Source organism: Polistes canadensis, unplaced genomic scaffold (assembly GCF_001313835.1).
Source record: "Polistes canadensis isolate GaletaPanama2010 unplaced genomic scaffold, ASM131383v1 scaffold_34, whole genome shotgun sequence".
Taxonomy (NCBI): Eukaryota; Metazoa; Arthropoda; class Insecta; order Hymenoptera; family Vespidae; genus Polistes; species Polistes canadensis.
Window position 1 is genome coordinate 725,517 of NW_014569581.1, and position 22,821 is coordinate 748,337.

The following is a 22,821-nucleotide window of genomic DNA, read 5'->3' on the forward strand; positions in this document are numbered from 1 at the left end:
AAATATTTATGACTCACTGTGTATATATGATGTGCCACTTGCAGGTCTAGATAATAAAGTATATGCATATAGATATATGATAATCACATTATACAAAAAATAATACAGCTTTTTTATAATAAATTTTATAGAATACAAAAATGATCTTACAGATTACAGCCTAATTACATTTTTCTTAAAATATTTTCAATAGGCCTTTTTAAAAAGGTTTCATTGACTTCAATTATTTCTCGCAGTAAGTCTTTCTGTTCTTCCGATATAATTGTATTTGCTTTTAAAAAAGACAAAAGTAATTTGCTAAATTTCATATTTGTCGAAAAGAAAACTGCTTGTCCCAATAATAATTTTATTAATTTATCGAATATCGTTTGGTCTACCTTTACAGATAACAATGTTTCTAAAATAGATATATGCCATTCTTTTAACTCCTTTGTGTTTTCTACATATTCTCTGAACATAGAAGAATAATATTTATGAACATAGAAAAATAAGTTGTCATATGCGTGTAATATAGTGTTTCAGTATGCTGAAATAAGAAAAAATAATTCATATGATCATATTGCATTATGATGCATATTCAAACATACACCTGGTATTTTTGAATGAGCGAAAAGATCTATGATAAAACATATAAAAGCCTACATTGAAGCTGAAGGTAACTACTTTGAACAGCTTTTATAAAAATTATGTAACAGGATATATAATATAATACATAATTCATATGATAATATGAACTTTTTTCTTATTTTAATGTACTAAAATCACCTTTGAAGTTATGCCCACATATTTTTAAAAACTTTGTATATTATAAATTAAATTAAATTGCAAAAAGAATAAATTGAATTACTTACAAAATAAGAACAGATCTTTTCGCAGGTTGGAAAGCACTAACGATAAAATTTATAATCGATGCATCTTTTAAATCGATATTTAAAACAGGTATGAAAATAAATTTTAAAACTTCATCTGGAAATTTGTCAACGCATTCTCCAATACCAGATGTTATTAATCTTGATGATTCTTCGAGTTTAATTATCTGAATAAAAATATGAGTTACAAATTGTATTTTTGACAGAGAATAATAAATAAAAACCAAATACCTTTGGTAATAATACATAAGTACATATGAGACCCATATATTTAATTCCTTCTTCTAAATTAATATCTTTGATCGACGAACACAAATTGTAAATACCTTTAATACTTAGTTTTTCACCTAAATCTGTGAAAACTTTGATTAGATCATTATTCGATAGATTTTCTAAATGAACAAAGTCTAATTTCCCATTATTGCGTTCTAATCCCTCATACAAAACTTCAATAATATCACATATTTTTAAAGCGGTATCATCTTTATCTTCAGTATCTTCTTTAATATGATTTCTTGTGACCTGAGTAAAATAAAATTGAGTCGAGGGTAATTGGGTGGCATTCATAATATCCGTTGATTCCTCAATATCCATTGCATCAGATTCCTCAGTGTCTGTGTCTACATTATCTGCTTTCTATATGATTATGATTATGAATAAATAAATTTAGCGATTATCATTTAAAAAATAAAAAATAAAATATTCTTACCTTATTTCCTATCACTGTCCACCTATTATCAGCCTTACAAATATCATCTTTTAACGCATTTTTAATTGTTTCAAGTTTCATTAAAGCACGTTCAGATATCGCATAATTCCCAAAAGATCTTTGTTCTTCCATAATTTCCAACGATGATACATTCGCATCAAAATGGTGATTTATCAAGCATTTTTCCTAAGACAATTTAATATTCATTTCCAAAGAAAAAAAGGAAAACAATAATTAAAATGACATAACGATTCGCGCCAAAAAAATTATGAAAAAGTAATTGGGGGAAATACGGGAAAAGCCGAAGTCGAAGATGTTGCGCATGCGTAATAGTTTCGTATATAATCGCCAATTTCCGTCAGACCAACCAGTAGTCATTCGTTCGAAGAACTACTTTGCGCGCGCAATGACGTATATATCGTTTTTTTCGCAAATTCGTATGCATCTCCTAGTGCAACACGAATTATAACGATGTGGACTTCTTCCAAATATCGCCAAATTTTGTATCATTTTTCTCTCCTTATAGAGAATGCGATTGTAAAGAAGAGGAAAAAAGAAAATTTCAATTTAGTGGCAATTCACAACAAATATACTTTGCAAGCATATTTCCTTATCTAAAATAAAACGGTGTATATAGTGCTGTTCGTTTATGACCAGTTGGCATCCGCATGGAGGGAGACTCTCCTTCGGTTTTCATTGGTTAGAATAGCTAAACGTTCCTCCGCCTTTTCTTGATGACTATCACGTATTTTCTTGATTAATAGGAAGGCTCATAACTATTAATTGGATGCATAATAGAGAAAGAAAACAGAACTCGTTGAAACAGAGCAGGAAAGAGGTTTAAACACTGATGCAGATCGGTTTTATTCTGTGTGGATCTTGAGAACATCCAAAATGGAAAAAGGTAGAATGAACGTATCATTTCTCTTGTCGTTATGCCCCCTCGGAGGACAATAGGAAAAAAGAACTGTACGTTTATTAAACATGCTACGTACCAACGCGTTTTTCATCCCTCCTTCTTTTTCTTTTTCCATTCCTTTAGGATTTCTCTCTCTTGCGTACGCGTGACGTTCAGTAGCTCAGTCGCAACTGATCGGTGGTCACGTTAAATTGATGATTATAAAGACGTCTTCATTTTGTTGAAAGTTCTACAACTGGACAGTACTAGTGCTCATCTATATTCATTCGATATACCTTCCAAAAAAGAAGTACGATTTATCGATAAACAATAGATCTTTCCTTTTCAAGTGCCAACAATTAATAATATCGAAATTTAAGATTGTCTTCAAACTCTTGTGACAACAAGGTAAGTAACAAGGATGTAAAGTACATTGTTGTTAGTCGATAATGTAAATGAAAAGCTGCTTGATTTATCCACAATTTCTAAATTACGACGCGCCGAACACCGTATTTATCATTTTAGATAAGTAATCATGACGTGTTTTTTCATTTTCTGTAAAAAAAAAGCGCCAACGAAGTAAACACATTCATTATCTTCTCATTATTTTCTTTAGACACATTTTGTGATCTCGTAAAAATATATTCTATTATATATTAATAATATTTCGATTGGTAACACAATGTGCAATTTAGATTTGAAAGTATTGCAATCGATTGATATAATGAATGTATATGTGTATACGATATATATGATTATGTAATATTTATTACTGAATCGATATTGCTGTTGCAAATATTCTGATTAAATTCAATTTTATCATTCCATTTTTTCTTCTTTTTATTGTATATATATAAACAAATACGGCTATAATGTAAAATAATGAATCACTTATTATAATTAATCATGTTCTATAAAGAATTGAATAAAGTAAAAGTCCTTTGTTATAAATTAAAATTCATTTTTTCATTCCTTTTATATATAGATTTCAAGGAAATTCTTTATCGAGTAAACGTTAAATATGATTTATCATTGAAGATGTTCAACTGCACTCATAGGTATTTACTTACTTGCATTGAGCAATGCAGTTTGCAACATGCGTAGAATCGAAGAAAAGATACGTTATCCACGACCTGTATTCTTAATGACTTTTGAAAGTAAATACTTATGTAAATTTTTTACAATTTGCATATTGGTGCCTACTTTTTTCGATAACGAAACAAAAAAAATATCAAAATTAATAAAGATTATGTCACTTGTTACAATAGATTAAAAAATGAAAGATAAAAGACATACTCTCGCCATATCATTTCATATTATTATCGTAAAAATACTGTGTAAATTTGAAAAAAAAGATATCTGTGGTGTACGTTAAAGATGCTACGAACGATTGTATTTGCTAATTTTCCTTTTGCAAAGTTTCATAATAAGATCTTTTTTGTTAATATTTTTTACGCTTTTTGGCAAACGAAATAAAATAGATAATGAACAAATAAAGGCCTTGATTGAAAATAATCTGCAACACGAGATATCGCAGAAATGCTTCAAATATTTCAATTAAGTATTTCCAATCGATTACATAATAAATTTGGATATGTAAATCGGTTTGACATTAAAATCGAGGAAATATTTTGATTAATACATTATTATTAAATAAATTCAAAGATTAGTATACTTTCCAGTAATGTTCTTTCTAAGAATTATCATCCATTAATCATTTTCATTCTTTTTATAACGAAGATTTACCTCTGTGTGTATTATACAAGATCATTTTTTCAAGATATCACAAGTTGAATGTTTAGATAATTAATTTCAATTTCTTATGATCTAATAGGAATAATGTGAAGTTATATGTTTATAAAATTTATATTTATAAAAAACTTCCTACAATTAATATTTTCTAGCATTGTAGTTTATTTTTTTTAATTAAAAATATTTTGGTTCAAATTACATTGTTAATGAGAGATCGTAAGAACGGAAAGGAAAGATTGAAAGAGTCAACCTTCGCGTCTTTCGTTTCGTCTGTTAGCATACTTATTATTTTTATTAGCATTTCTGCTAGTGGTTACCGGTTTTACCATTGGAAAACCCAGATCACGCGAGGTCGTTTGGTTTATCGTATACATGGCTTATTTATACGATAATGTGTCTTTGCCAGTGAATCGTTTCTCTTTATGCTCTGTTATTACATTGAATCAGCATAATCCATAGATCGCATTTGTATTCAATTTATTTGTACTTATTATGTTCAAATTCATCTAACGTGTCCGAACTTATCGTATCCCCTCTCCCCTTTTTTATGCCGGATGTGTAAAAGATAGAATGAGAATACTTCAGCTCATCGATTTTATCATTTGATAAAAATTCAAAATGAGTACTCTACTTTACGTATTGGCTCGTTTTAATTATGTAGATATTTTTAAACGATAACGTATATCATGTCACGTATATATATTCCTATTTATAGTTTTACAAAGAAGTATTTAATTTATTACGCGTGTTATGTATATATACAAATGGAATATTTTAATATCTTATAATTCTTTAAGAAAGAAAGTAAACAAGTTGTTGATCTCAACAGGGTACCAAAATTTCCTCGAGAATGCCGATACTTTCCGATTTCTCTCGACGATTTCAATTATTGACGACCGATGCGAAACCTGATCCACCACGAGTCCCGATTCAGGATTATACGAATAATTTGCAGCCAAATAATGAAGAGGAGAAAAAGAGAAAATTTTCTTTAAGACAATTAATATCAAAGAAAAATTGTGAACAAAGTAATAGTGCAACGTCATTGCAACGACAAAAGTCTGCACCAAGTGGCGTTACTACACCTTTTGCTGCTGCCGATTTTCCTCCTAAAAAGCCGACAAATCTTGATAATGATGATAACGACAACGACAATGATCTTCCTTCGACAAATGGTTTCAGGGAATATAAAAAACCAAACGTCAAAACGAAAACGAAGTCTCGAACAACGAAATCTTGTAAGTTTATTGTTCCATCTTACTATTACTCATTCAAATAAGAGGAAGGAAATGGCGAAAAAGATTATATTTTTGCTTTTTTAAATAATTTTTAATTAATATCTCTTTATGTTGGAATATTTTTACAATATACACCAACGCGTTTTTCTTATAATTGTTTTCTTTCGTTTACTTACATACGTATAGTTATATATATGAGAGAAAGAGATAAAGTAAGGCAAAGATGGCAAATATTAGTTCTTAGAATTTTGTTACCCCCTCTTCGTTTAATTTCATGGAATTTAAATTAGCATTGATAACGTTACTTATGATAAATCATTTATACAACACAACGTAAATTTGAGTAATATTTACGGCTCGTTAAAATGATAACATATTTCTAAGAATATGTTAATGAACGATTAAAAATTAGGTTTTGCAAGAAGTAGATGGGATCGTCCTAAATAATTAATGCGATAAGTATGATAATATGTCGATCATTAAGAATTAAATAGCACATATTGATGGATGTGCAAGTTGTGTTAAACGTTTCAGCAAGTCATGATATATGTATTTGATAAAAGCTCGGACGAGTATCCATACTTTTATTTAGACTATCGATAAGACTACCAGCAGAGTATCCTGATAATATAATCCTTTAATCATGCAAACAAAACTGACAGTGGCATCAGCAACGAAATACATATATTTTAAGAATCGATAGTATTACTATTGATATTTAGTATGTGAAACGTCATCGAATCTATTGCTGATCGAAATTAGGTATAATAAATCGATCCCTCTTATGTATATTATATGTATTATGTATTTTTCTTTTTATTTACAGCACAATCCGCGAATGTCGTCAATTACAATATCGTTAATTCGAATGGAGTAAAAATTGGAGCGAGGACAAGTTATATTTGTAATATCAACAATTTTTCAACAGATAAGTCTGTCCCGACGGATACTAATTGTTCAAAACCTAAATCAAGATTAATGCCGGAAAACGTCGAATCGTTAACTAGGTGTGAAGATGAAATTACTTTCGATGATATGTTCATAATAAAAACTCATATTGGTCATGGTTGGAAAGATGTTGCCAGAAGACTTTCTTATTCAGATGGTCAGATCGAACAGTTCGAAGAGAATTATCGACATAAAGGTGTAGACGAGGTAATTATTAAGAGGAACAATTAATTTTTTACAATTTATTTATTTTACTTTTCAAAGTCCTTTCCTTTAATAAATATCAATTTATATCTGTTTCAGATAATGTATCAACTGCTTCTAGATTGGAAACGGGCTAACACAAAAGATGCACAAATTGGAAATTTAATAGAAGTTTTATGGTTTTGTCAAGAGTATGATTGTGCAGAACGAGTAGCCAATTCTCGTACAAAATTATAATAACAAAGTGTTATGTGATATTTATAAATATAAATGCAAAATCGAATAAGATAAAATTTACTGATATAATATATTTTTATATTAACTTACAATTTGTCAGTAATGGAGGTCTGACCTAATGGACAAAGTTTCGTCGAAATATATATGATATATTTGTAATATCTATGTTCATATAATACATATTACTGACTATTTCGTTTCTAAGATGAATGAGATATTTTTACTAAAAAATCTCTATGTCTTATAATTTACTGTAATAGTAAGTTATTGTAGTTTTACCGAATCTGTGATCTAACTATTTTATTTTCATAATGTTCTATCATAAGTCTTATTAATAAAGAATCAGTTTAAACAATGTAGATACAAATATATTTTTTCTTTACTTACAATATTTAAATATTTCATATAACATTATAATTGGTCTAATAAAAAGACAATGGAAAGAATATCAGTTAATAGTTTCAGAATATTAACTAACTTTATAATAAGAAAATAAATACATGAAGATTGTATCTTGTAATAATACATTTTTATAAGAGAAACAAAATTGAACACTAATTATTTTAAATTTTTAAATGCAAAAATGTAATACTTAAACTATTTACACATCCAGCGCTTTTATTTCTGACACTCCATTTGTTCAGATAAAGTTGTATTTGTTGTTATTTCCTTTTTATTTTCTCTTCGATTAGAAAAAATGGTATTTTTGCATTTTTCAAATTCAGTTACCATTTCTTTAATGCTCTTGTTTCCATCTAAGACAACAACTGGTGCTGGCAAAGAAAACAAGTTTTGGTGAAGTAGCCATTCGTCGTGTATTTGATGAATTTGTTTCAAGTATTCTAATGATACAGCATTTTCCTCTTTACGAGCTCGTATACGCATTCTTTGGTAAACAATATCTGGACATGTCCTTAAATATACTAGATAATCGATAAATAGTATTAATTAAATAATGTTAATAATGAATAAATAAATTAAAGCATCCTAGTATTATTTCAATATGTAAATAAATTTGTCAGTCTTACTTATCATGTCTGTTTCTATATTAGCACTTTTAATACACCAATTGTACCAATCTTCTAAAACAATGACTTCAATATCATGTAACATTTTACTACGTTTCATATTTTCTATAAACAACCTTGCACTGTAAACTGATCTCTCCATGATTTTGTAGGGTGATTGTGTTTTATAGGTATGTAACTGAAGCATCGTCAACTGTACATAAGATTGAAATAAAAAAGCGTACCGCTTTGGATCTTTATACATGAGGTCCTAAAATATAATTATTAAATTAATATCATATGTGTGTATATGGGGCATCTTCGACATTCTATTGATAATAATAACATCACTTACTAATAGATTAACTCCTGCAACATCCCGCCATAGTTCTACTGGTTCTTGTAAGACCACAGCATTATCATAATTTTTAAAATGATTTAAAAAAGTAGTCTTTCCACTTCCAATATTACCTTCTACGCAGACTGTAAATGGTCGTTTGTAAGTCTTATTAGGAGACCTAGGCATTTTTCTTAATATATTAAAAATTTGTCTGACTGAAACAACACAATTTTTTTGTTAAATTTCTGAAAGAGATATTAATTATATCAATGTATAAACAGCTGAAATATTTTGTTATAGAAGAAATGTAATTAAAAAAAAGAATTTGATATTCTAAAATGACATATTGACGTATTAAGTAGGCTTTAATACTCGAATAAACAAAATTTTTCAGAATAGCAGTATTACAAATTCATTGTAGTTAAAACAAACTAATAAATAATCAATGCTACAATATATAAAAGCCTTATATAAAAATTACATTATTTCGCACGTTTTCAAAAAACACTAAATAGTTCCAAATAAATGATCCGTTTACACATTCTATTGTTAATATACTCAAAATGATACGTTAATGCAAGTAAAAGACTCATCCCGCCAAAATTATGGCGCTAAAATAGCGCTCCCTAGAGATTCTAGGTTAGGGAAAATGGTTGGGTTAAGTTAGGAAAATTAGTCAGATTAAGTTAGGGAAAATGATCAGGTTAAGTTAGGGAAAATAATAAAGTTAGTGATAAAGCAATTCAATCATCCGATTTGTTCTTATGCGCAGTAATGTAAATAAACATCAATGATTGTCATCGAATATATTAACTCTTACCTAGAAGACCCATTTTGGAAAATATATTACATACAAATATTACTATTAAATATTTATTTTCAGAAAATAATAACTTATAATAAAATGTTATCGTTAACCTGGACGACCATTTTTCTGCACGTATCAACAGTGGTTTAAGGGTAGTTTACAATGAAAACTAAAATGCTATAAAGCAGAGTACTCATAGAACATGTTTAATTATACTTGATAATAAAAATTTTAAATGAAACAATTTTATTTTTCAATTTAAAATATCCTAAACCTTAAAAGTTTTTCCTGTATCGGATCACAAGGATATAATTTTTGAATAAACCTAGAATTAAACAAAATAAATATAGGTTGAAAAGAGCGAAATGTGTTTCACAGGAAGTTTATAAAAATACGTAACAGAAATGCAACATAAAAAAAGTTCCTAGATATGTGTCTCGTGCATTAAATACAACTATTATGATACTACTCTATACAGCGGTAAGGAAGGTTAGAAATTTTTAAATTCGTGTGACTTTATTTCCTTCGAGATTTCTCATTGTACAAGTTTACGTGGTAGTTTCAGTTTATATTTTATTTTTCTTATTACGAGTAGTAATCTTTGATAAAAACAACATGAATAGAAAAGAAAAAGAGAAATATATTCAGGACTTTAATTTTCCTTACTGCAAAAATGTTATAAAATATAAAAAAATCGTGAAAATTGGTCAAGGTACATTTGGGTAAGATTTCTAAACTTTGTTATTTCAACTTTTATATTATACTGTATGTATATTATATATATGTATATGTACTGTGTGTATATTTCATATATAATTTTACGTGTATAATTTATATATATTATGTATATTTAATGAAATCTTTTAAATCGATATGATTTTAATTTCATATTGATACAATGGATGTACTATGTCTTCATTATCTTCGGATAATAGAACATTTCAATAAGGAAACATTTTCAAATATTAGGTAGTTAAAGTTGAAATTCAACTATACTTTCTTTATCCAATTACAGTGAGGTATTCAAAGGAATTGATACGACAAATCCTAATAAATTTGTAGCACTGAAGAAGATATTAACAGAAAACAAATTGCAAGAGGTATATATATATATGTTACCGTTTAAGTGCATAATTCAGTTAATTTATAAAATAACTAGACGTTTTAGAAGTAACGTATTAATATACGAGGTTTATATTTTTTTCCAGTTTCCTAGAACTGCATTAAGAGAAATAACTTTATTAAAAGCATTAAACCATGAAAATGTAATAAAACTTATAGAAGTTTGTAGAACGAAAGGTAAGAAATTTTTCCTGTAACTTTTCTTCCATTTTTTGTATAATAATTAAAATAAAATTGATGTATAGGGAGAGATGTTTATAGTGACCAAGTTAATTATTTTTGAAAACAAAACGAGATATAAATAAATGTTTCATTGTCAGATAGAAGTTGGGAGATTCCAAGAGAAATAGGAAATATCATGTTTTCATTTTAAAAAATCAGAGTTAATCTTTGAATCAATTTAATGTTTGCACTTAAGAAAGAATTCAATGACGATATTTTCTGTTTCCCTGTAATATTACAACTTATAATTCTAACTTGTGGTAGAAACATTTTGTTATCGAAACAATATATTTTTTTTATAGGAACATTGGAAAATCAATATGAAACCTCATTTTACATTGTATTAGAATTCTGTGAGCATGATCTAGCTGGTTTATTATCCAATCCAAATGTTAAGTTCACTTTAGGAGAAATTAAGAAGGTGCTTCAACAAATTTTAAACGGTCTTTTTTATATTCATAAACGACAAGTAAGTTCACATGCAAATAATGGAATGCGGATATATAGAATAATACAAAATTTGTTATTCATCATTTCTTCCCAGGTTATACATAGAGATATCAAGTCTGCAAATATTTTAATTACAAAAAATGGTATATTGAAGATAGCTGATTTTGGTTTAGCAAGATGGTTTAGTGAAGTAATGGCTAAACAAACAAAGGGTTATACAAATAAGGTCGTTACTCTTTGGTATAGGCCCCCAGAATTACTGTTGGGAAGCAAGATGTATGGTCCACCAATAGATATCTGGGGTGTTGGATGTATAATGGCTGAAATGTGGATAAGGTATGTATTTTAATTAATGAAATATGAAAAAAATCCTGACTTAGTATATATTAAAAGTAGACGTTTTAAAGATGGTTAGTAATAAAGATTGTGGATGATAAATTTTTACACTTTTTTGTAACAAAAACAATAGTAATAATTATTACAGACTAAGAATCTACAGACCAAATTTAATTACACTTACACATTCAAGTATACCCTCTTATTTAACACATTATTTACCGACACTAGATTAAGTGGACACATACACAATAAAAATCAATTGAAACTCGAATTCTTTAGTTATACCGATAGTTTTTTACGGAGAAATAGAATTAAAACTGACGATATATTTTTAGGCTACCGATTAATACATGATAGCACTATTAATCAGTTGTCAGTAAGTAATGTGTTAATTTTTTACTTCTTATAATTGCTTTCTAATTTATACTTATCATACACTTATTCTTACTAAATTGTTATCTTACTCTTAATGTTATTGTGATATTTCGTTACTGCTTTTTCTTTCATTTATTTACTTTCTTACATTTGCTCGCTTGTTTTTTTCATTATATAATAAATTCAATCTTCTAAAGGATTTTAACTAAACTACTTTTTAGAATGCCTTTGATGCGAGGAGATACTGAGCAAAAGCAATTATTATGTATTTCACAACTGTGTGGCTCTATAACGAAAAAAGTTTGGCCAAAGGTGACGGAATGCCCATTGTACAATAAAATGAATCTGCCCGAAGATCAAACAAGAAAGGTCTGTGAATTAATTAAAGAAATAATTAAATTTGTGCAATTAAATATTATATTGCATTAATATTTGTATTTATTCTTAGGTTAAAGAAAGACTGGGGAAATTTATAAAAGATTCTAACGCTCTTGATTTGTTGGATAACCTTCTTCTTCTTGATCCTGATAAGAGGATTGATACAAATAATGCATTAGATCATGACTTCTTTTGGACAGATCCAATGCCTTGTGAATTAAATGAAATGTTAGCCAAACATTCACAGAGCATGTTTGAATTTCTTATACCAAGGCGATCTGGTAATATTCCTCCTACTCGAGTACCAGGCGGTACATCAAGATCTAGTTCAATTACAATAGATAGTAAATTTCAAGATAGAATTTTTTAAATAAATCAATAGAATTATTGTGTAAATGTTTAACAATATGTCGTATGGTATTTCTATTTTGTATTATTTTTTATAAAAATGTGCATTATAACTTATGCAACAATCCTTTTTATATCACAGTAACTACTATGTATTGTCTCCCTCTCTCTCTCTCTCTCATTGATAGTACAAAATAAATTTATAAAACTGTTTATATACTTAAATAAATAAATTATAATTTATATAATTCTTATGATAAATTCATTATTCTTTCATGCTGGGCTTCATTTATTCCGTGTATGAAAAAAATCTTGACGCAATCTTGAATTTAAACTATCGTCGAAGACGCATATATAACAATGCATGTAAATGACGTATTTAAGATTAAAGATTGGCAGTTGTTATGCACGCATATATTGTTGAAGGCATTTATGAAGTGGTATTGCCCAAATAAAACCTAAATAAACATCGTTATCGCTCGAATTATCTTGTTAAACCGAGTAGTGATCGAGAGTAACCTCTCGAGTGTAAAGGCTTAAAATAGTATTACGAATGGTATCTATATTTCTAAGCAAGTATACAAAAATATATTCACAGATTTATTATTATTGTTTTAGCTTTTGAAATTACTTGAGATTGATTGATTTTTATATACAATACTTTTTATTTTGATTTATATTCAATTATCCCTTAAACATAATTAAAATAAATATGTCGGATAAAGTAATAAAATTGAAAAATGAATAGTAATTTTTTGTTTATTAATAGATTACCAATAATTGGTAATATTATAAAGAAAATGGATAAGAAAAGAAAAGCAAAACGTAAAATGAATAAATGATTTTTCCAATTTGTCAATCTAATTTTCAAATATAAATTCCATGATTGAATAATACTAAATTATCGCAATGCTTTTAACATTGCATAGATTAAATGATAATGCATATCACACAAAATTTATATTAATCGTCGTCATTGAGAAGTTGATGCAATGGATTAGGACCCGTCCTCTTTGGCTTGTCCGTAGATGAATTTTCAGGACTTTCAGCTAATAAATAATATATTATTAAGACGATACAAAAATAATCATTTAATAAATAAAGACAATTTTTGACTTCAAAAATTTACCTGTTACTACATGTTGAGCATTTAGGCAGCTCAACCATTCCGTCATGCTGATTTTTCTGTCATTATTGATATCACAATACCTAAGAAATTTTTTGCCACATTTGCGAAGCAACTTATTGTTAGCGACCATGTTGCGAAAACTCTTCCATTCTTTTCTTTCCAGTATCTATTGATAAAATTTCATCAAGTTAGACGTGTGTTACATCGACGATATAAAGTGATTACACACCTTATTTTTGTTTTTATCGAGTATTACAAAGTGCCACGTGGCTATTTGTTCTTCTTTAGAAGCCTGCCAGTTGGCTGTTATATCACTCGAATCCGTATTAGAAGCTTTCATTTTCTTTTGCATTACATCCATCAAGTCTCGTAAGAAAATTTGTTTTCTCAATTCGGGACATCCTGGACAAAACCGACAAAAGCAATTTAAAACAAAGTAAAGTTTGCATTTTTAAAAAAGAAAAGTAAATATTAAATAATGCATACCCCTTATCGGTCTGCTAGGTGTAGGTGCTGGATCACAATTTGGTTTAGTGTCTTTCGAAGATGTTCCAGGTATAGGTTTACCCGTGTCTTGATAAACACACCAACAATAACCGGAATAACATTGGACTTGATGGTATCTACCATCGGGTGTGCATTGCGGTATATAAAATTTTTCTTGTGAATTTTGTTTTTGATCTTCCAATACCGATCGCCTATCCGATAAACAGTCAGTCGCTGATGCATTAAAAAATATTCTTTTATGTGTTATTTACTTAGAGAGAATACAAAAAATAAAGAAAATAAAATAAATGCGTGTTCTAGAAGAAACATACCATCGGTTTCTTCTTTGGTATCGGCTGGATTATCAATAAATGTAGGCCTTGAATGTATAGGCGAGGAATTACCTTTGAGTACTGAAACAATGTGAATGAAGTTATAGAAATTGCTATGTAGTATATTAGTATGTCAATACTTTTTGTTAGTATAATTTGTTATTTTTAATAAATTACATATTTACATATTTACATAAAATATTTGAAGATTATAAATTATCTTAATTATCGATACTCCAGAAGAGAGGAAAAAAAAAAAAAGAAATCGGATAATATAATTACCCCAAAGGACATTACAGGACTGAAACTCACCTTTATCAGTGGCCTGTGTCCTCTGGTCCTTGGGGACCTCGTGAGGATCTGCTGCGGAGTTCAGCGACAAGAACAAACGTACTAAATGATAACAATGATGTCACTCAGCCGACCGGCTTTACCTATATATGTACAGTTTGCTTTGCGTCATTCGCGCACCATTGCTCAAAAGCATAGCAGCAATTCGTAATTTATAAGGGGCTAGGATGGGGCTAGGGTGGTTGTGAATGACAAAAGAAAAAGAGATACAGTAAAATCTCATGCACGCACGGATCATGCTATACGCATATTTTTACTCCATTTTGTTCACGTTTAAATCGTGCAAACCTATACTTTTCAACAAAACACACTATATACATATACGATTTACTAATACTCTTTTAATTTAGAAATTGAATGACAAATTACATTTTTAAAAATAATTATAGTAAATTTCCTTTATGCTAAAGTCTTATCGTTCTAAATACTTCAATCTCCTTTCTCAATTTTGTCTCGACCTGAAAATAAGGTATTTATTGACGAAAGATCCCGCGTGGGTGTAAAAAACTTGAGACGACAACGAGATGAGAAGAGAAGGGAAGAGAAGGAAAGAATAAGGAGGATAGTTTTAAATGGGCGCGTGTTACGCGAAGCCAATTGCCTTCAATTCCTTCCTAAACGAGAGAGAGAAAAGCTACGTGTGGGCAAACTTCCTGCAGAATTTGCGAATATTATAGCTCAGCGCGACGAACTATCCAACGGGTCTCGCGTTTACGATATATCCTGTCTCTTTATCTTTATGTCTAATTTATCGTCGCGACTTAATATTAACGCAACTTTAGTTTTATCCCTCGTTGATAGTCGATACGCGTATCAACGTAGGTTCTTGCATCTTAATAATATACATTACCAAGATCAATGAACCGCCAAGTAAACGAAATCATAGTATATATTTATTTTACATCATGCTGGTATATCGATAGAAGCTTTCAAGCGGATTAGTATTAGGATTTGACGCGAAGCATGTTACATATTATTAAACAACAATAAAAACAACAACAAAAGACATGCATGTGCATTTCTAGCGAGCCTACCTATCCTATATCCGGTGGGAAATATTGTTGCACTTAGATAACAAAAGAAACTTTTGCGAAATTTTTACGAAGCTAAAAGGAGAAGGAGGATTATCTCGACAACGCACAAAACTGTATTAAAACAATTTTTCTTTTCTGTCGCGTCGTACTTTTCTTGTTCTTTTTTCGAATATTTTCATATAAACATGCGAGACGAAGAAAATACGTATTTTATGTATATGTATGTATGTATATGTATACATGCATATCTTTATTTTTGGTATGATAGATTATGATAGGAAGAGAAAAATGTCGAAGAGGAAAGGATTTCAAACATTTTATCAATGAAAAGATCTTTCTTTTCTATGTCCAGCATATCAAGGAATGAATCTTTGTATCGTTCAAAGACAAGTACGAGAACGATAGTATGTTGTCGATAAAACGCAAGTTTATGTTCTTGCTTAATGATTAATTATCCTACTGCACTTAAGGATCTCGTTATCGTGTATATGGAGAATGATCGTAGTTTGTTTATCTTCCATTTGTTTTTTTTTTCTTTTTTTTTCTTTTTCTACCACGATCGGTCCAAAACGCAGCAATATAATCGCCCGGTTTTTCCCGACGATGACGATATTTCACCCAACACTGGCCAATCGTCGTCGTATTCCTCCTTCTCCTGATCTTCTTTTACCCCCATCACCTTCTTCGTAGAGGTGCACGTTAATCATAATTTGAAAACATATTATTAGGTTTTTGTCAACAAATAGCAGAATATATATGGTATTTCCCTTAACTTGTAATGTTGGAATATCTTCTAATGTATGCAATTTTTTTCTGATTAGAGAGTTAAATAGAACCATATATACACCCACTTTTCTTTCTTTAATAATATTGTAATGTGATCTTGAGTGACAAAAAAATTTTCTTAAGAAAAAAAAGAATGTTCTTTTAAGGATTTTCTTTTGATACGCGCGTTGTCCGATAATTTCAGTCTCTCGCGAGATATTCCAACATTATGAGATAAAGGAAACATCCTGTATACGTATATTTGCATTAGCAAGAAATTTTTTTTTTATAGCAATTTTATACGAGTTACTAACTTCTTCATTTTTCGAAGAACACTTAGTCGATGACAAGTTTTACTAGAAGTAGTATTTGAAGTTGGATCTTCGGTCAAATAAATACGATAACGCTGACGCAGAGTTCCTACTGAAATCATAATGATAATAAAGCATACAACTCTAAACGTAAGATTCAAATAGAGATAGAGAAGAATTTTTTCATTTATATAGTTTAGGATTAGTATTATAAAAAAAAAATACAAGAAAAAACTTACCTCTCGTTTCGACGCGTTTCCTCTTTCGTTTCTTCATCATCTTCGCATTATGTTCCAATATTCCTGTCATTTAATTAGCAGTCATTTCAACCGCGTATCATTCTTCCGAAGACAAAGATGATTTTAACAATGATAGTAATACTATTATTCTATACCTAATTATTTTTTACTACGAGAAATAAATGTCATATACAATGGTAACGAGATCATCTTATTTCCAATTATTTTCTTTATCTAAAGAACAATGTAATCTAAAAAACGAATGATTTTTGAAACATTGATAAAGTACTAGATATACTAAATATTTAAGTATCAATGTACATTATAGATATGCTGGACATAATTGTATTTCCTTTATCAAGAAACCTTAAAAGAATCTATAATCATTTGTGCAGAATAGGAGGAGGAGGAGAAGGAGAAGGAATGGGAACCCCATTTAGTAATGTACTTCCTGATATAGCAAAGGATAAATGTCTAAAGAAAGATCAAACTTTGCTCTCTTGCGGTTTCATATTTCGAATAGTAACGTAATTATATTCCAATAGAATGATTCATCATGCGTGCGTGACTAATGCGAGGGAGATTTCGACCATCATTTAAAAGAGAGAGAGAGAGAGAGAGAGAGAGAGAGAAAGAGAGAGAGAGAGAGAATAAGGAAAAAAAAGAAAAGAAGAAAATAATTATTCGGCTTGCAAGCATCGAAATAAGAACGATAATTAATTTTTACACTATCTATCAATGATGACAGGTTGGAAAAATGATACTAATCGTGCAAAAGGTATCCCACGCATTTAATGCGCTTTAATCAGTCCGCATTCTCAGGACAAAAATATATATCGACAAAATGATAAAAGAAGAAAGAAGAAGAAAGAAGAAGAAGAAGAAAAATTAGGTAAAATGTGGCACGTGTAAAGGACTTACGAGTGAAATCGTTGGATAAGCAAGTACCCCATTCTTGCCTAGAAAGTTTGAGATCTTGATCGATATCGCAGGCTCGGGCAAAGGTACGAGCACATCTTTTAGGTTTAACTGCTTTTTTAGCAAGTTTACGAAGTTCCTTGTACTCCGCTCGATTCAAATAACCATCCCCATCTTTGTCTAGAGTAGCGAATTTCCAAGACAATACGCGTTCCACATTTTTGTCACCTATAAATGAACGAACCGAGCAAAACGAATTTATGGATTTTATTATTTTTATTAGGAATAGTAATGAAAGTATCAAAATATAACGGTGCGTTGTCTGTTTAATTTTGATTAAAAATAATCGATAAAACATTTCCGTGCGAGCAACTATACTCAATAATGAATAAATTGAAGAAAATTATGAACTCACCATTCGCTGATATATTAGTTCGTTTATATTCAATCCTAAAATTTTCTATGAGATTATTATTAAACTTAGTTTTTTCAAGACGATCACATGTATTTCCTTTTTTATTGCCATACTGCCCATGTTCCTTCCAATTAGAGGAACGTCTTTTCTGTCCACTCTTAGTAGCAACGGCAGATCTGGGAGCGGGTTTCTCGCATCTCGGTCTTTGGTGCCTTACCGAGGTATCCGGCAGTGGACGTCCTTGCAATGTTACGCACCAGCAAAACCCGGTCTCCATGTGGCATTGCACCGGTGCATATGTACCATCTGGCCGGCAAACCGGTTGTGATCCCGGTCGTGACGACAATCTCGCCGAAAAGCATGGTGGCATTTCTAAACAAATTTCGTTAACCTTTTTTTTTCTATTTGTTTCTTTTTCTCTTTCTTTTAGAGACATATATTTATTTAAGTATGTTATCTGATCTACGGTCTTCTGACCACTTCTCACAATCCTTCGTAGTATTCTTTATTAGTTCATAGTGTAATTAATTTACATTTGCAATTATCATACGAACCTGGACAGGGTCCGGGGTGTTTAATTAGGATAGATTCACCCTGGCACTGCTTCGAAATGACCTGACACTGACTAGGATACGTGACACCGTCGCTTCCACATACCGGTGCACTTTTATCGTTTTCCATCGTACATTCGGCTATTTTCTTCCGGCATTGTTCCTAGGATAATAGAATTATAAACGAAAACGTACTCCCAAATTTGATTTTAATTTTTAGTTTTCTAACATTTCATAATACGGTCCTGATATTTTTCGTACAGGTTCAAAACTAGAAATTATATAATTTAAAACTCACCATTTATTAACACTTTAATTTCAATATTTTGTGACATTACATCTTTTAAATATTTGTATTAGTTGAATACATGAATGGACGTGAATATACGCACGTCAATGATTAATTGAACAATTTTAGAATCGAACGTATTATTCTCGAATTAAATCTTTATTCGTAAGATTAGTTAATGTAATTCATTAATTGGTGTTTAACAAAAGGAATAAAAAGAAAAGAAAAGTCGTAAGCTATCTCATATGTAACCGAAGGGTCTCGCATACCATTGCGTACGTAAAACGAGGAACAGAAGAAGCAGAAGAAGAAGAAGAAAAGGATAAATACTCTGACAGAGAGTAGCTGGCAGTAAGTATTCGGAAGGAACTGTTTGTACGTACGCAGGAATGCATCAACGTGCGTGTGTGTCGTGAAAAACAACAAGAAAGAGAAAAGGCCTCGTAAGATATTGGCTGTCTCCAAACAGGTTTCTTAGACGCTTTCTGTACCTGATGCTCTTCGTCCCGCACCGCACTACACCGCACTGGACTATACCGTACCGTATCGCTATGGGGTTCACGGTCTCGTATCAATTATTATTTCTGTCTCATCATCGTTATTTTTCTTTACCTAATATTAATTGAATAAAATAATCCCACGAAGCGATAGTAGAATATCCAAATTTTCATCGTGTCGATCTTAAACAAATTTTTTCGAAAGATTATCATGTCAAGCAGAAATTCGTCTCGTCTATCTTCGAGTTTTTTTTTGAGAATAGTACGAATGTTCAAAGATATGTTTAGGTTTATTTCATAGAAAACAAGATTCTTTGAAATTAGAGAATTTTAGATTCGAAAGAGAAAAGACACACGTTCGAAATTGATAGGTGTTTGACTAGATACAAATTTCATAAAAAAGAGAATAATCAGAGAAAGTAAGTATCGATTATATATAGTTCGGGGACATAACTGTACGAACGTGTTTTCGTTACCGAGTCTTAGCAACGAACGAGAGAGTAAAAGCAATCAAAATAGAATATATTAAAAAATAAGTATTGATTTCTCTCTTTCTCTCTCTCTCTCTCTCTCTCTCTTTCTCCCCCTCTGATTTCATTGTAAAACGTATGCAACAATTTATAAACAATCGATCGAAGTGGAACGACTAGCTTTCATGTTTTTATCATAATTAATTAGGTATATCGGGAGAACGTAGAGCAGTGTTATAAATAACGACGAGGTTCTCTTAACGAGATGAGAAGAAGAGAAGAAGAAGAAGGATCGCGAAGTCGAAGATTAAGATATCAATACGGAAATTGATTGAACTCATAATTTACTTGACGCGTACGACGACGACGACGACGAAGACGACGACGATGATGATGATGATGATGATGATGATGATGGTAGAGAACGTGTTTCTAAACGGCAATAAGCTTCTTATATACAATATCTTATAGTTCGATTATATTTCAAGCTGATTTTATTCTCGCACATTTATTTCTCTAACGTAAATATAAATTTATTCGTCAAAAAGATAATGACTACCAACGAGGTTTTATGTAATTCAGTTATCGTTCGGTCTTCGGTACAAACGAACGTAAGTAAGTACGTAAGTACATATATACATAGATATATACTACATAAGTCTCGCGCTTAATCACTACCAGAGAGACGTACAAGGCGCCTATTATTAAATGTAAAACACGCTCTTTAAATGTTCAATCATTAGTTAGAGGTACCGCCTTTCACCTTTCTTTTAACTTAACAAGATCATTGGCAAACAAAGGATTTCTTGTTTCGTGCGATAAGATGAAATATTATTTTTTTTCCTTCCATTTCAAATGTTCCTCTTAACTATATTATATCGCTTGATGATGATGATGATGATGATGATGATGATGATGATGATGATGATGATGATGATGATGATGATGATGATGATGATGATGATGACACTTACGATAGTCTATAATACTTTATTTAACATTTACACATAATGAATTTTTAATTAGATGTAGAAAAAGATAAATAAAAAATAGATAAAGCGAGAGATATATTTACCTTAGTTTGGTGTAACTAAGCGTATCTTTTTACTCATCTAAAACATATTGAGTTTAGACCTATCTTTCTGAACATGTACAAAGTATATATCATTTAAACAGGAGGACGAAAGAAGAAAAAAAAAAAAGAAAAAGAAAATATACTTTGAGCTTTAATCTGGCCGCAGATATTTGCCTTACTTTTCTGCTCGCAATCAGTGTAAATAAAACGCGTACTTACGCGTCGTAAGTTAGAACGTTCAAAGAGAGAATGTTGTAATCCTATAATAATTTTCATATATCGTGTGGCGCCTCTCATCTTTCTCTCTTTCTCTCTTTCTCTTAAATAAAATTTTGTTTGCTTTTTACACACAGACACGTATTTCATAGGACAGAAATCGTAATTAGTTATTTATCATAATCTTGTATTTTCGTAGATATCACTATTATCAACTGATACAAATGATTTTTTAAACATTGAACTTTAAAAAACTATTAAATCGATTCAATAATAGTCATTCGAAATGACTGTAAGACGTTTATAAGCTGCGCACATTTAGCACAACAGATATCACCGCTTGAGAGCACGATAAGTGTACAAGTTATGTGTGCATTGCATAGAATAATGGCTTCAATTATCTGAGGCGAATAGTCGGCAAATGCTTTTCTTTTTAAACTATTTAATTGAAACATTATAAACGATCTAAACGTTCGATATGACGCGCGTCTGCATCGCCTCGTGAAAATTGTTCCAAAAATAATATTGTCGTTTAATTTCGCGACAAAATAAGTTGCAATAAAATATTATAAAAAATATTCGGAATACCTTAGCGGAAATGACAGGGTTAGCGGCAACAAAATGTTGAAAGAAGATCGAAAGTAAAACGAGACGAATTATCAGCATCAGCATCGTGTCCTCGAAGGCAGATGATCGCGCGTCTTCGAGGTCGATCAGGATCAGAAACACGCACGTGCACGCACACGCTCAAATGCATTCACTCGTTCCTGTACTCCTGCAGACATATGCTATCCTCTTACTCATTATTTTGTCTATTACTGGACACTCGAATAGCTAACAGACAGATACTCTTCTATTCTATGTCTATCTTCTTTCTCTCTCTCTCTCTTCTTATTTCCTTTTTCCCTATGTTATATGAAAATAAATTTTAACAAGTTTTCATAAAGAAATATTTCTTTTTATTGATATATTTGAACGTTGTCACTTTTGCAAAATGTCGTAAATGATTCACTGCTCAAGATTTGACTGGATGTGACGACAAGTAAACGTAAGATCGGTACTTAACGGGACCATCGCATGCCTATTCGTGGCAAGTGCTGTCGGACGACTAACACTTGCCACTTGCTTACTGCCGGAGTAACCTGTCCCGGCTTTCAACAGCGACGGTTCTTTTCCTGTGCTTGCCTGTTTGCCTGCATGGTCCAGCTTACCCTGGCCTCTCCTGTCCTGTCTGCCTGCCAGTCTGCTTTCCTGCATGCATGCCTGCATGCCTCTAAGCCCGTTCTTCCTACCATTCAATAAAGCGATCCAATTACCTCTCTTTTACAAGCTACCAATTCTACTTGCCGATTTGAAAAGAGTGACGAATGCTTTTTCCACTGAATTTGACCTTCCAACATGTGTTTTGTCTCTTTTACATCCTATGTCTTTTCGTTTGAGAATATTTTATTTTTTTAAAGAAATAATATATTGTGTGAATTTTTACATATATTTAATTA

At 30.5% G+C, this 22,821-nt stretch overlaps 5 protein-coding genes and 1 long non-coding RNA gene across 11 annotated transcripts; 2 read left to right on the forward strand and 4 right to left on the reverse strand.

The window, feature by feature from the left end:
* Positions 1 to 116: 116 nt before the first annotated feature.
* LOC106784411 lies at positions 117 to 2,669 on the reverse strand. 2 transcript variants are annotated; one of them, XM_014743900.1, is made up of 5 exons: positions 2,574 to 2,669; positions 1,579 to 1,764; positions 1,101 to 1,505; positions 852 to 1,036; positions 117 to 450 (listed from the first exon to the last, which is right to left on the reverse strand). In XM_014743900.1, exons 1-5 carry the CDS (start codon positions 2,610 to 2,612, stop codon positions 165 to 167), a joined length of 1,101 nt encoding a protein of 366 aa, XP_014599386.1. In that variant the 5' UTR covers positions 2,613 to 2,669; the 3' UTR covers positions 117 to 164. The 2 variants fall into 2 exon arrangements, with proteins under 2 accessions (XP_014599386.1, XP_014599387.1); XM_014743901.1 differs by having other exon boundaries at positions 368 to 526.
* On the forward strand, positions 2,395 to 7,211 carry LOC106784412. 2 transcript variants are annotated; one of them, XM_014743904.1, is made up of 4 exons: positions 2,395 to 2,482; positions 5,058 to 5,466; positions 6,293 to 6,621; positions 6,718 to 7,211. In XM_014743904.1, the coding sequence occupies exons 2-4, from the start codon at positions 5,079 to 5,081 to the stop codon at positions 6,853 to 6,855; spliced, it is 855 nt and encodes a 284-aa protein (XP_014599390.1). In that variant the 5' UTR covers positions 2,395 to 2,482; positions 5,058 to 5,078; the 3' UTR covers positions 6,856 to 7,211. The 2 variants fall into 2 exon arrangements, with proteins under 2 accessions (XP_014599390.1, XP_014599388.1); XM_014743902.1 differs by lacking the exon at positions 2,395 to 2,482 and adding an exon at positions 2,623 to 2,884.
* LOC106784413 (deoxynucleoside kinase) lies at positions 7,207 to 9,158 on the reverse strand. 2 transcript variants are annotated; one of them, XM_014743905.1, is made up of 4 exons: positions 9,023 to 9,158; positions 8,218 to 8,417; positions 7,884 to 8,133; positions 7,207 to 7,778 (listed from the first exon to the last, which is right to left on the reverse strand). In XM_014743905.1, the coding sequence occupies exons 1-4, from the start codon at positions 9,033 to 9,035 to the stop codon at positions 7,474 to 7,476; spliced, it is 768 nt and encodes a 255-aa protein (XP_014599391.1). In that variant the 5' UTR covers positions 9,036 to 9,158; the 3' UTR covers positions 7,207 to 7,473. The 2 variants fall into 2 exon arrangements, with proteins under 2 accessions (XP_014599391.1, XP_014599392.1); XM_014743906.1 differs by lacking the exon at positions 9,023 to 9,158 and adding an exon at positions 8,684 to 8,962 and having other exon boundaries at positions 7,382 to 7,778.
* Positions 9,159 to 9,555: 397 nt separating this feature from the next.
* Positions 9,556 to 12,906, forward strand: LOC106784417 (cyclin-dependent kinase 9-like). Its single transcript, XM_014743913.1, has 7 exons — positions 9,556 to 9,732; positions 10,026 to 10,110; positions 10,219 to 10,309; positions 10,657 to 10,823; positions 10,899 to 11,140; positions 11,740 to 11,887; positions 11,967 to 12,906. The coding sequence occupies exons 1-7, from the start codon at positions 9,626 to 9,628 to the stop codon at positions 12,264 to 12,266; spliced, it is 1,140 nt and encodes a 379-aa protein (XP_014599399.1). The 5' UTR covers positions 9,556 to 9,625; the 3' UTR covers positions 12,267 to 12,906.
* A 79-nt stretch (positions 12,907 to 12,985) lies between these two features.
* LOC106784416 (SPARC-related modular calcium-binding protein 2) lies at positions 12,986 to 22,780 on the reverse strand. Of its 3 annotated transcripts, none has more exons than XM_014743912.1 (10): positions 21,911 to 22,780; positions 18,779 to 18,938; positions 18,225 to 18,596; positions 17,813 to 18,037; positions 14,504 to 14,551; positions 14,192 to 14,272; positions 13,860 to 14,093; positions 13,603 to 13,775; positions 13,374 to 13,539; positions 12,986 to 13,293 (listed from the first exon to the last, which is right to left on the reverse strand). In XM_014743912.1, exons 1-10 carry the CDS (start codon positions 21,992 to 21,994, stop codon positions 13,208 to 13,210), a joined length of 1,629 nt encoding a protein of 542 aa, XP_014599398.1. In that variant the 5' UTR covers positions 21,995 to 22,780; the 3' UTR covers positions 12,986 to 13,207. The 3 variants fall into 3 exon arrangements, with proteins under 3 accessions (XP_014599398.1, XP_014599397.1, XP_014599396.1); XM_014743911.1 differs by having other exon boundaries at positions 14,504 to 14,554; XM_014743910.1 differs by having other exon boundaries at positions 14,504 to 14,584.
* Positions 14,930 to 17,098, reverse strand: LOC106784420. The gene is made up of 3 exons (XR_001381417.1): positions 16,892 to 17,098; positions 16,656 to 16,764; positions 14,930 to 16,258 (listed from the first exon to the last, which is right to left on the reverse strand). It is a non-coding gene; the product is annotated as an uncharacterized LOC106784420 (long non-coding RNA).
* Positions 22,781 to 22,821: the final 41 nt, after the last annotated feature.

What these genes read in the sequence shown, in the direction of transcription:
- LOC106784417 (XM_014743913.1), top strand. Translation starts at nt 9,626, where the DNA reads ATGAATAGAAAAGAAAAAGAGAAATATATTCAGGACTTTAATTTTCCT. An exon ending in ATTGGTCAAGGTACATTTGG is followed by an intron (nt 9,733 to 10,025) that starts GTAAGATTTCTA and finishes ATCCAATTACAG; the next exon opens with TGAGGTATTCAAAGGAATTG. An exon ending in CAGAAAACAAATTGCAAGAG is followed by an intron (nt 10,111 to 10,218) that starts GTATATATATAT and finishes ATTTTTTTCCAG; the next exon opens with TTTCCTAGAACTGCATTAAG.
- LOC106784413 (XM_014743905.1), bottom strand. An exon ending in TTGCAGGAGTTAATCTATTA is followed by an intron (nt 8,134 to 8,217) that starts GTAAGTGATGTT and finishes ATTATATTTTAG; the next exon opens with GACCTCATGTATAAAGATCC. An exon ending in TATAGAAACAGACATGATAA is followed by an intron (nt 7,779 to 7,883) that starts GTAAGACTGACA and finishes TCGATTATCTAG; the next exon opens with TATATTTAAGGACATGTCCA.
- LOC106784416 (XM_014743910.1), bottom strand. Translation starts at nt 21,994, where the DNA reads ATGCTGATGCTGATAATTCGTCTCGTTTTACTTTCGATCTTCTTTCAA. An exon ending in ACACCCCGGACCCTGTCCAG is followed by an intron (nt 18,597 to 18,778) that starts GTTCGTATGATA and finishes AAATTTGTTTAG; the next exon opens with AAATGCCACCATGCTTTTCG. An exon ending in TACCAAAGAAGAAACCGATG is followed by an intron (nt 14,094 to 14,191) that starts GTATGTTTCTTC and finishes TTAATGCATCAG; the next exon opens with CGACTGACTGTTTATCGGAT.
- LOC106784412 (XM_014743904.1), top strand. Translation starts at nt 5,079, where the DNA reads ATGCCGATACTTTCCGATTTCTCTCGACGATTTCAATTATTGACGACC. An exon ending in GTCTCGAACAACGAAATCTT is followed by an intron (nt 5,467 to 6,292) that starts GTAAGTTTATTG and finishes TTTTATTTACAG; the next exon opens with CACAATCCGCGAATGTCGTC. An exon ending in GACATAAAGGTGTAGACGAG is followed by an intron (nt 6,622 to 6,717) that starts GTAATTATTAAG and finishes TATCTGTTTCAG; the next exon opens with ATAATGTATCAACTGCTTCT.
- LOC106784411 (XM_014743900.1), bottom strand. Translation starts at nt 2,612, where the DNA reads ATGGAAAAAGAAAAAGAAGGAGGGATGAAAAACGCGTTG. An exon ending in GAGGGATGAAAAACGCGTTG is followed by an intron (nt 1,765 to 2,573) that starts GTACGTAGCATG and finishes AAATTGTCTTAG; the next exon opens with GAAAAATGCTTGATAAATCA. An exon ending in AAAAGATCTGTTCTTATTTT is followed by an intron (nt 451 to 851) that starts GTAAGTAATTCA and finishes TTCTATGTTCAG; the next exon opens with AGAATATGTAGAAAACACAA.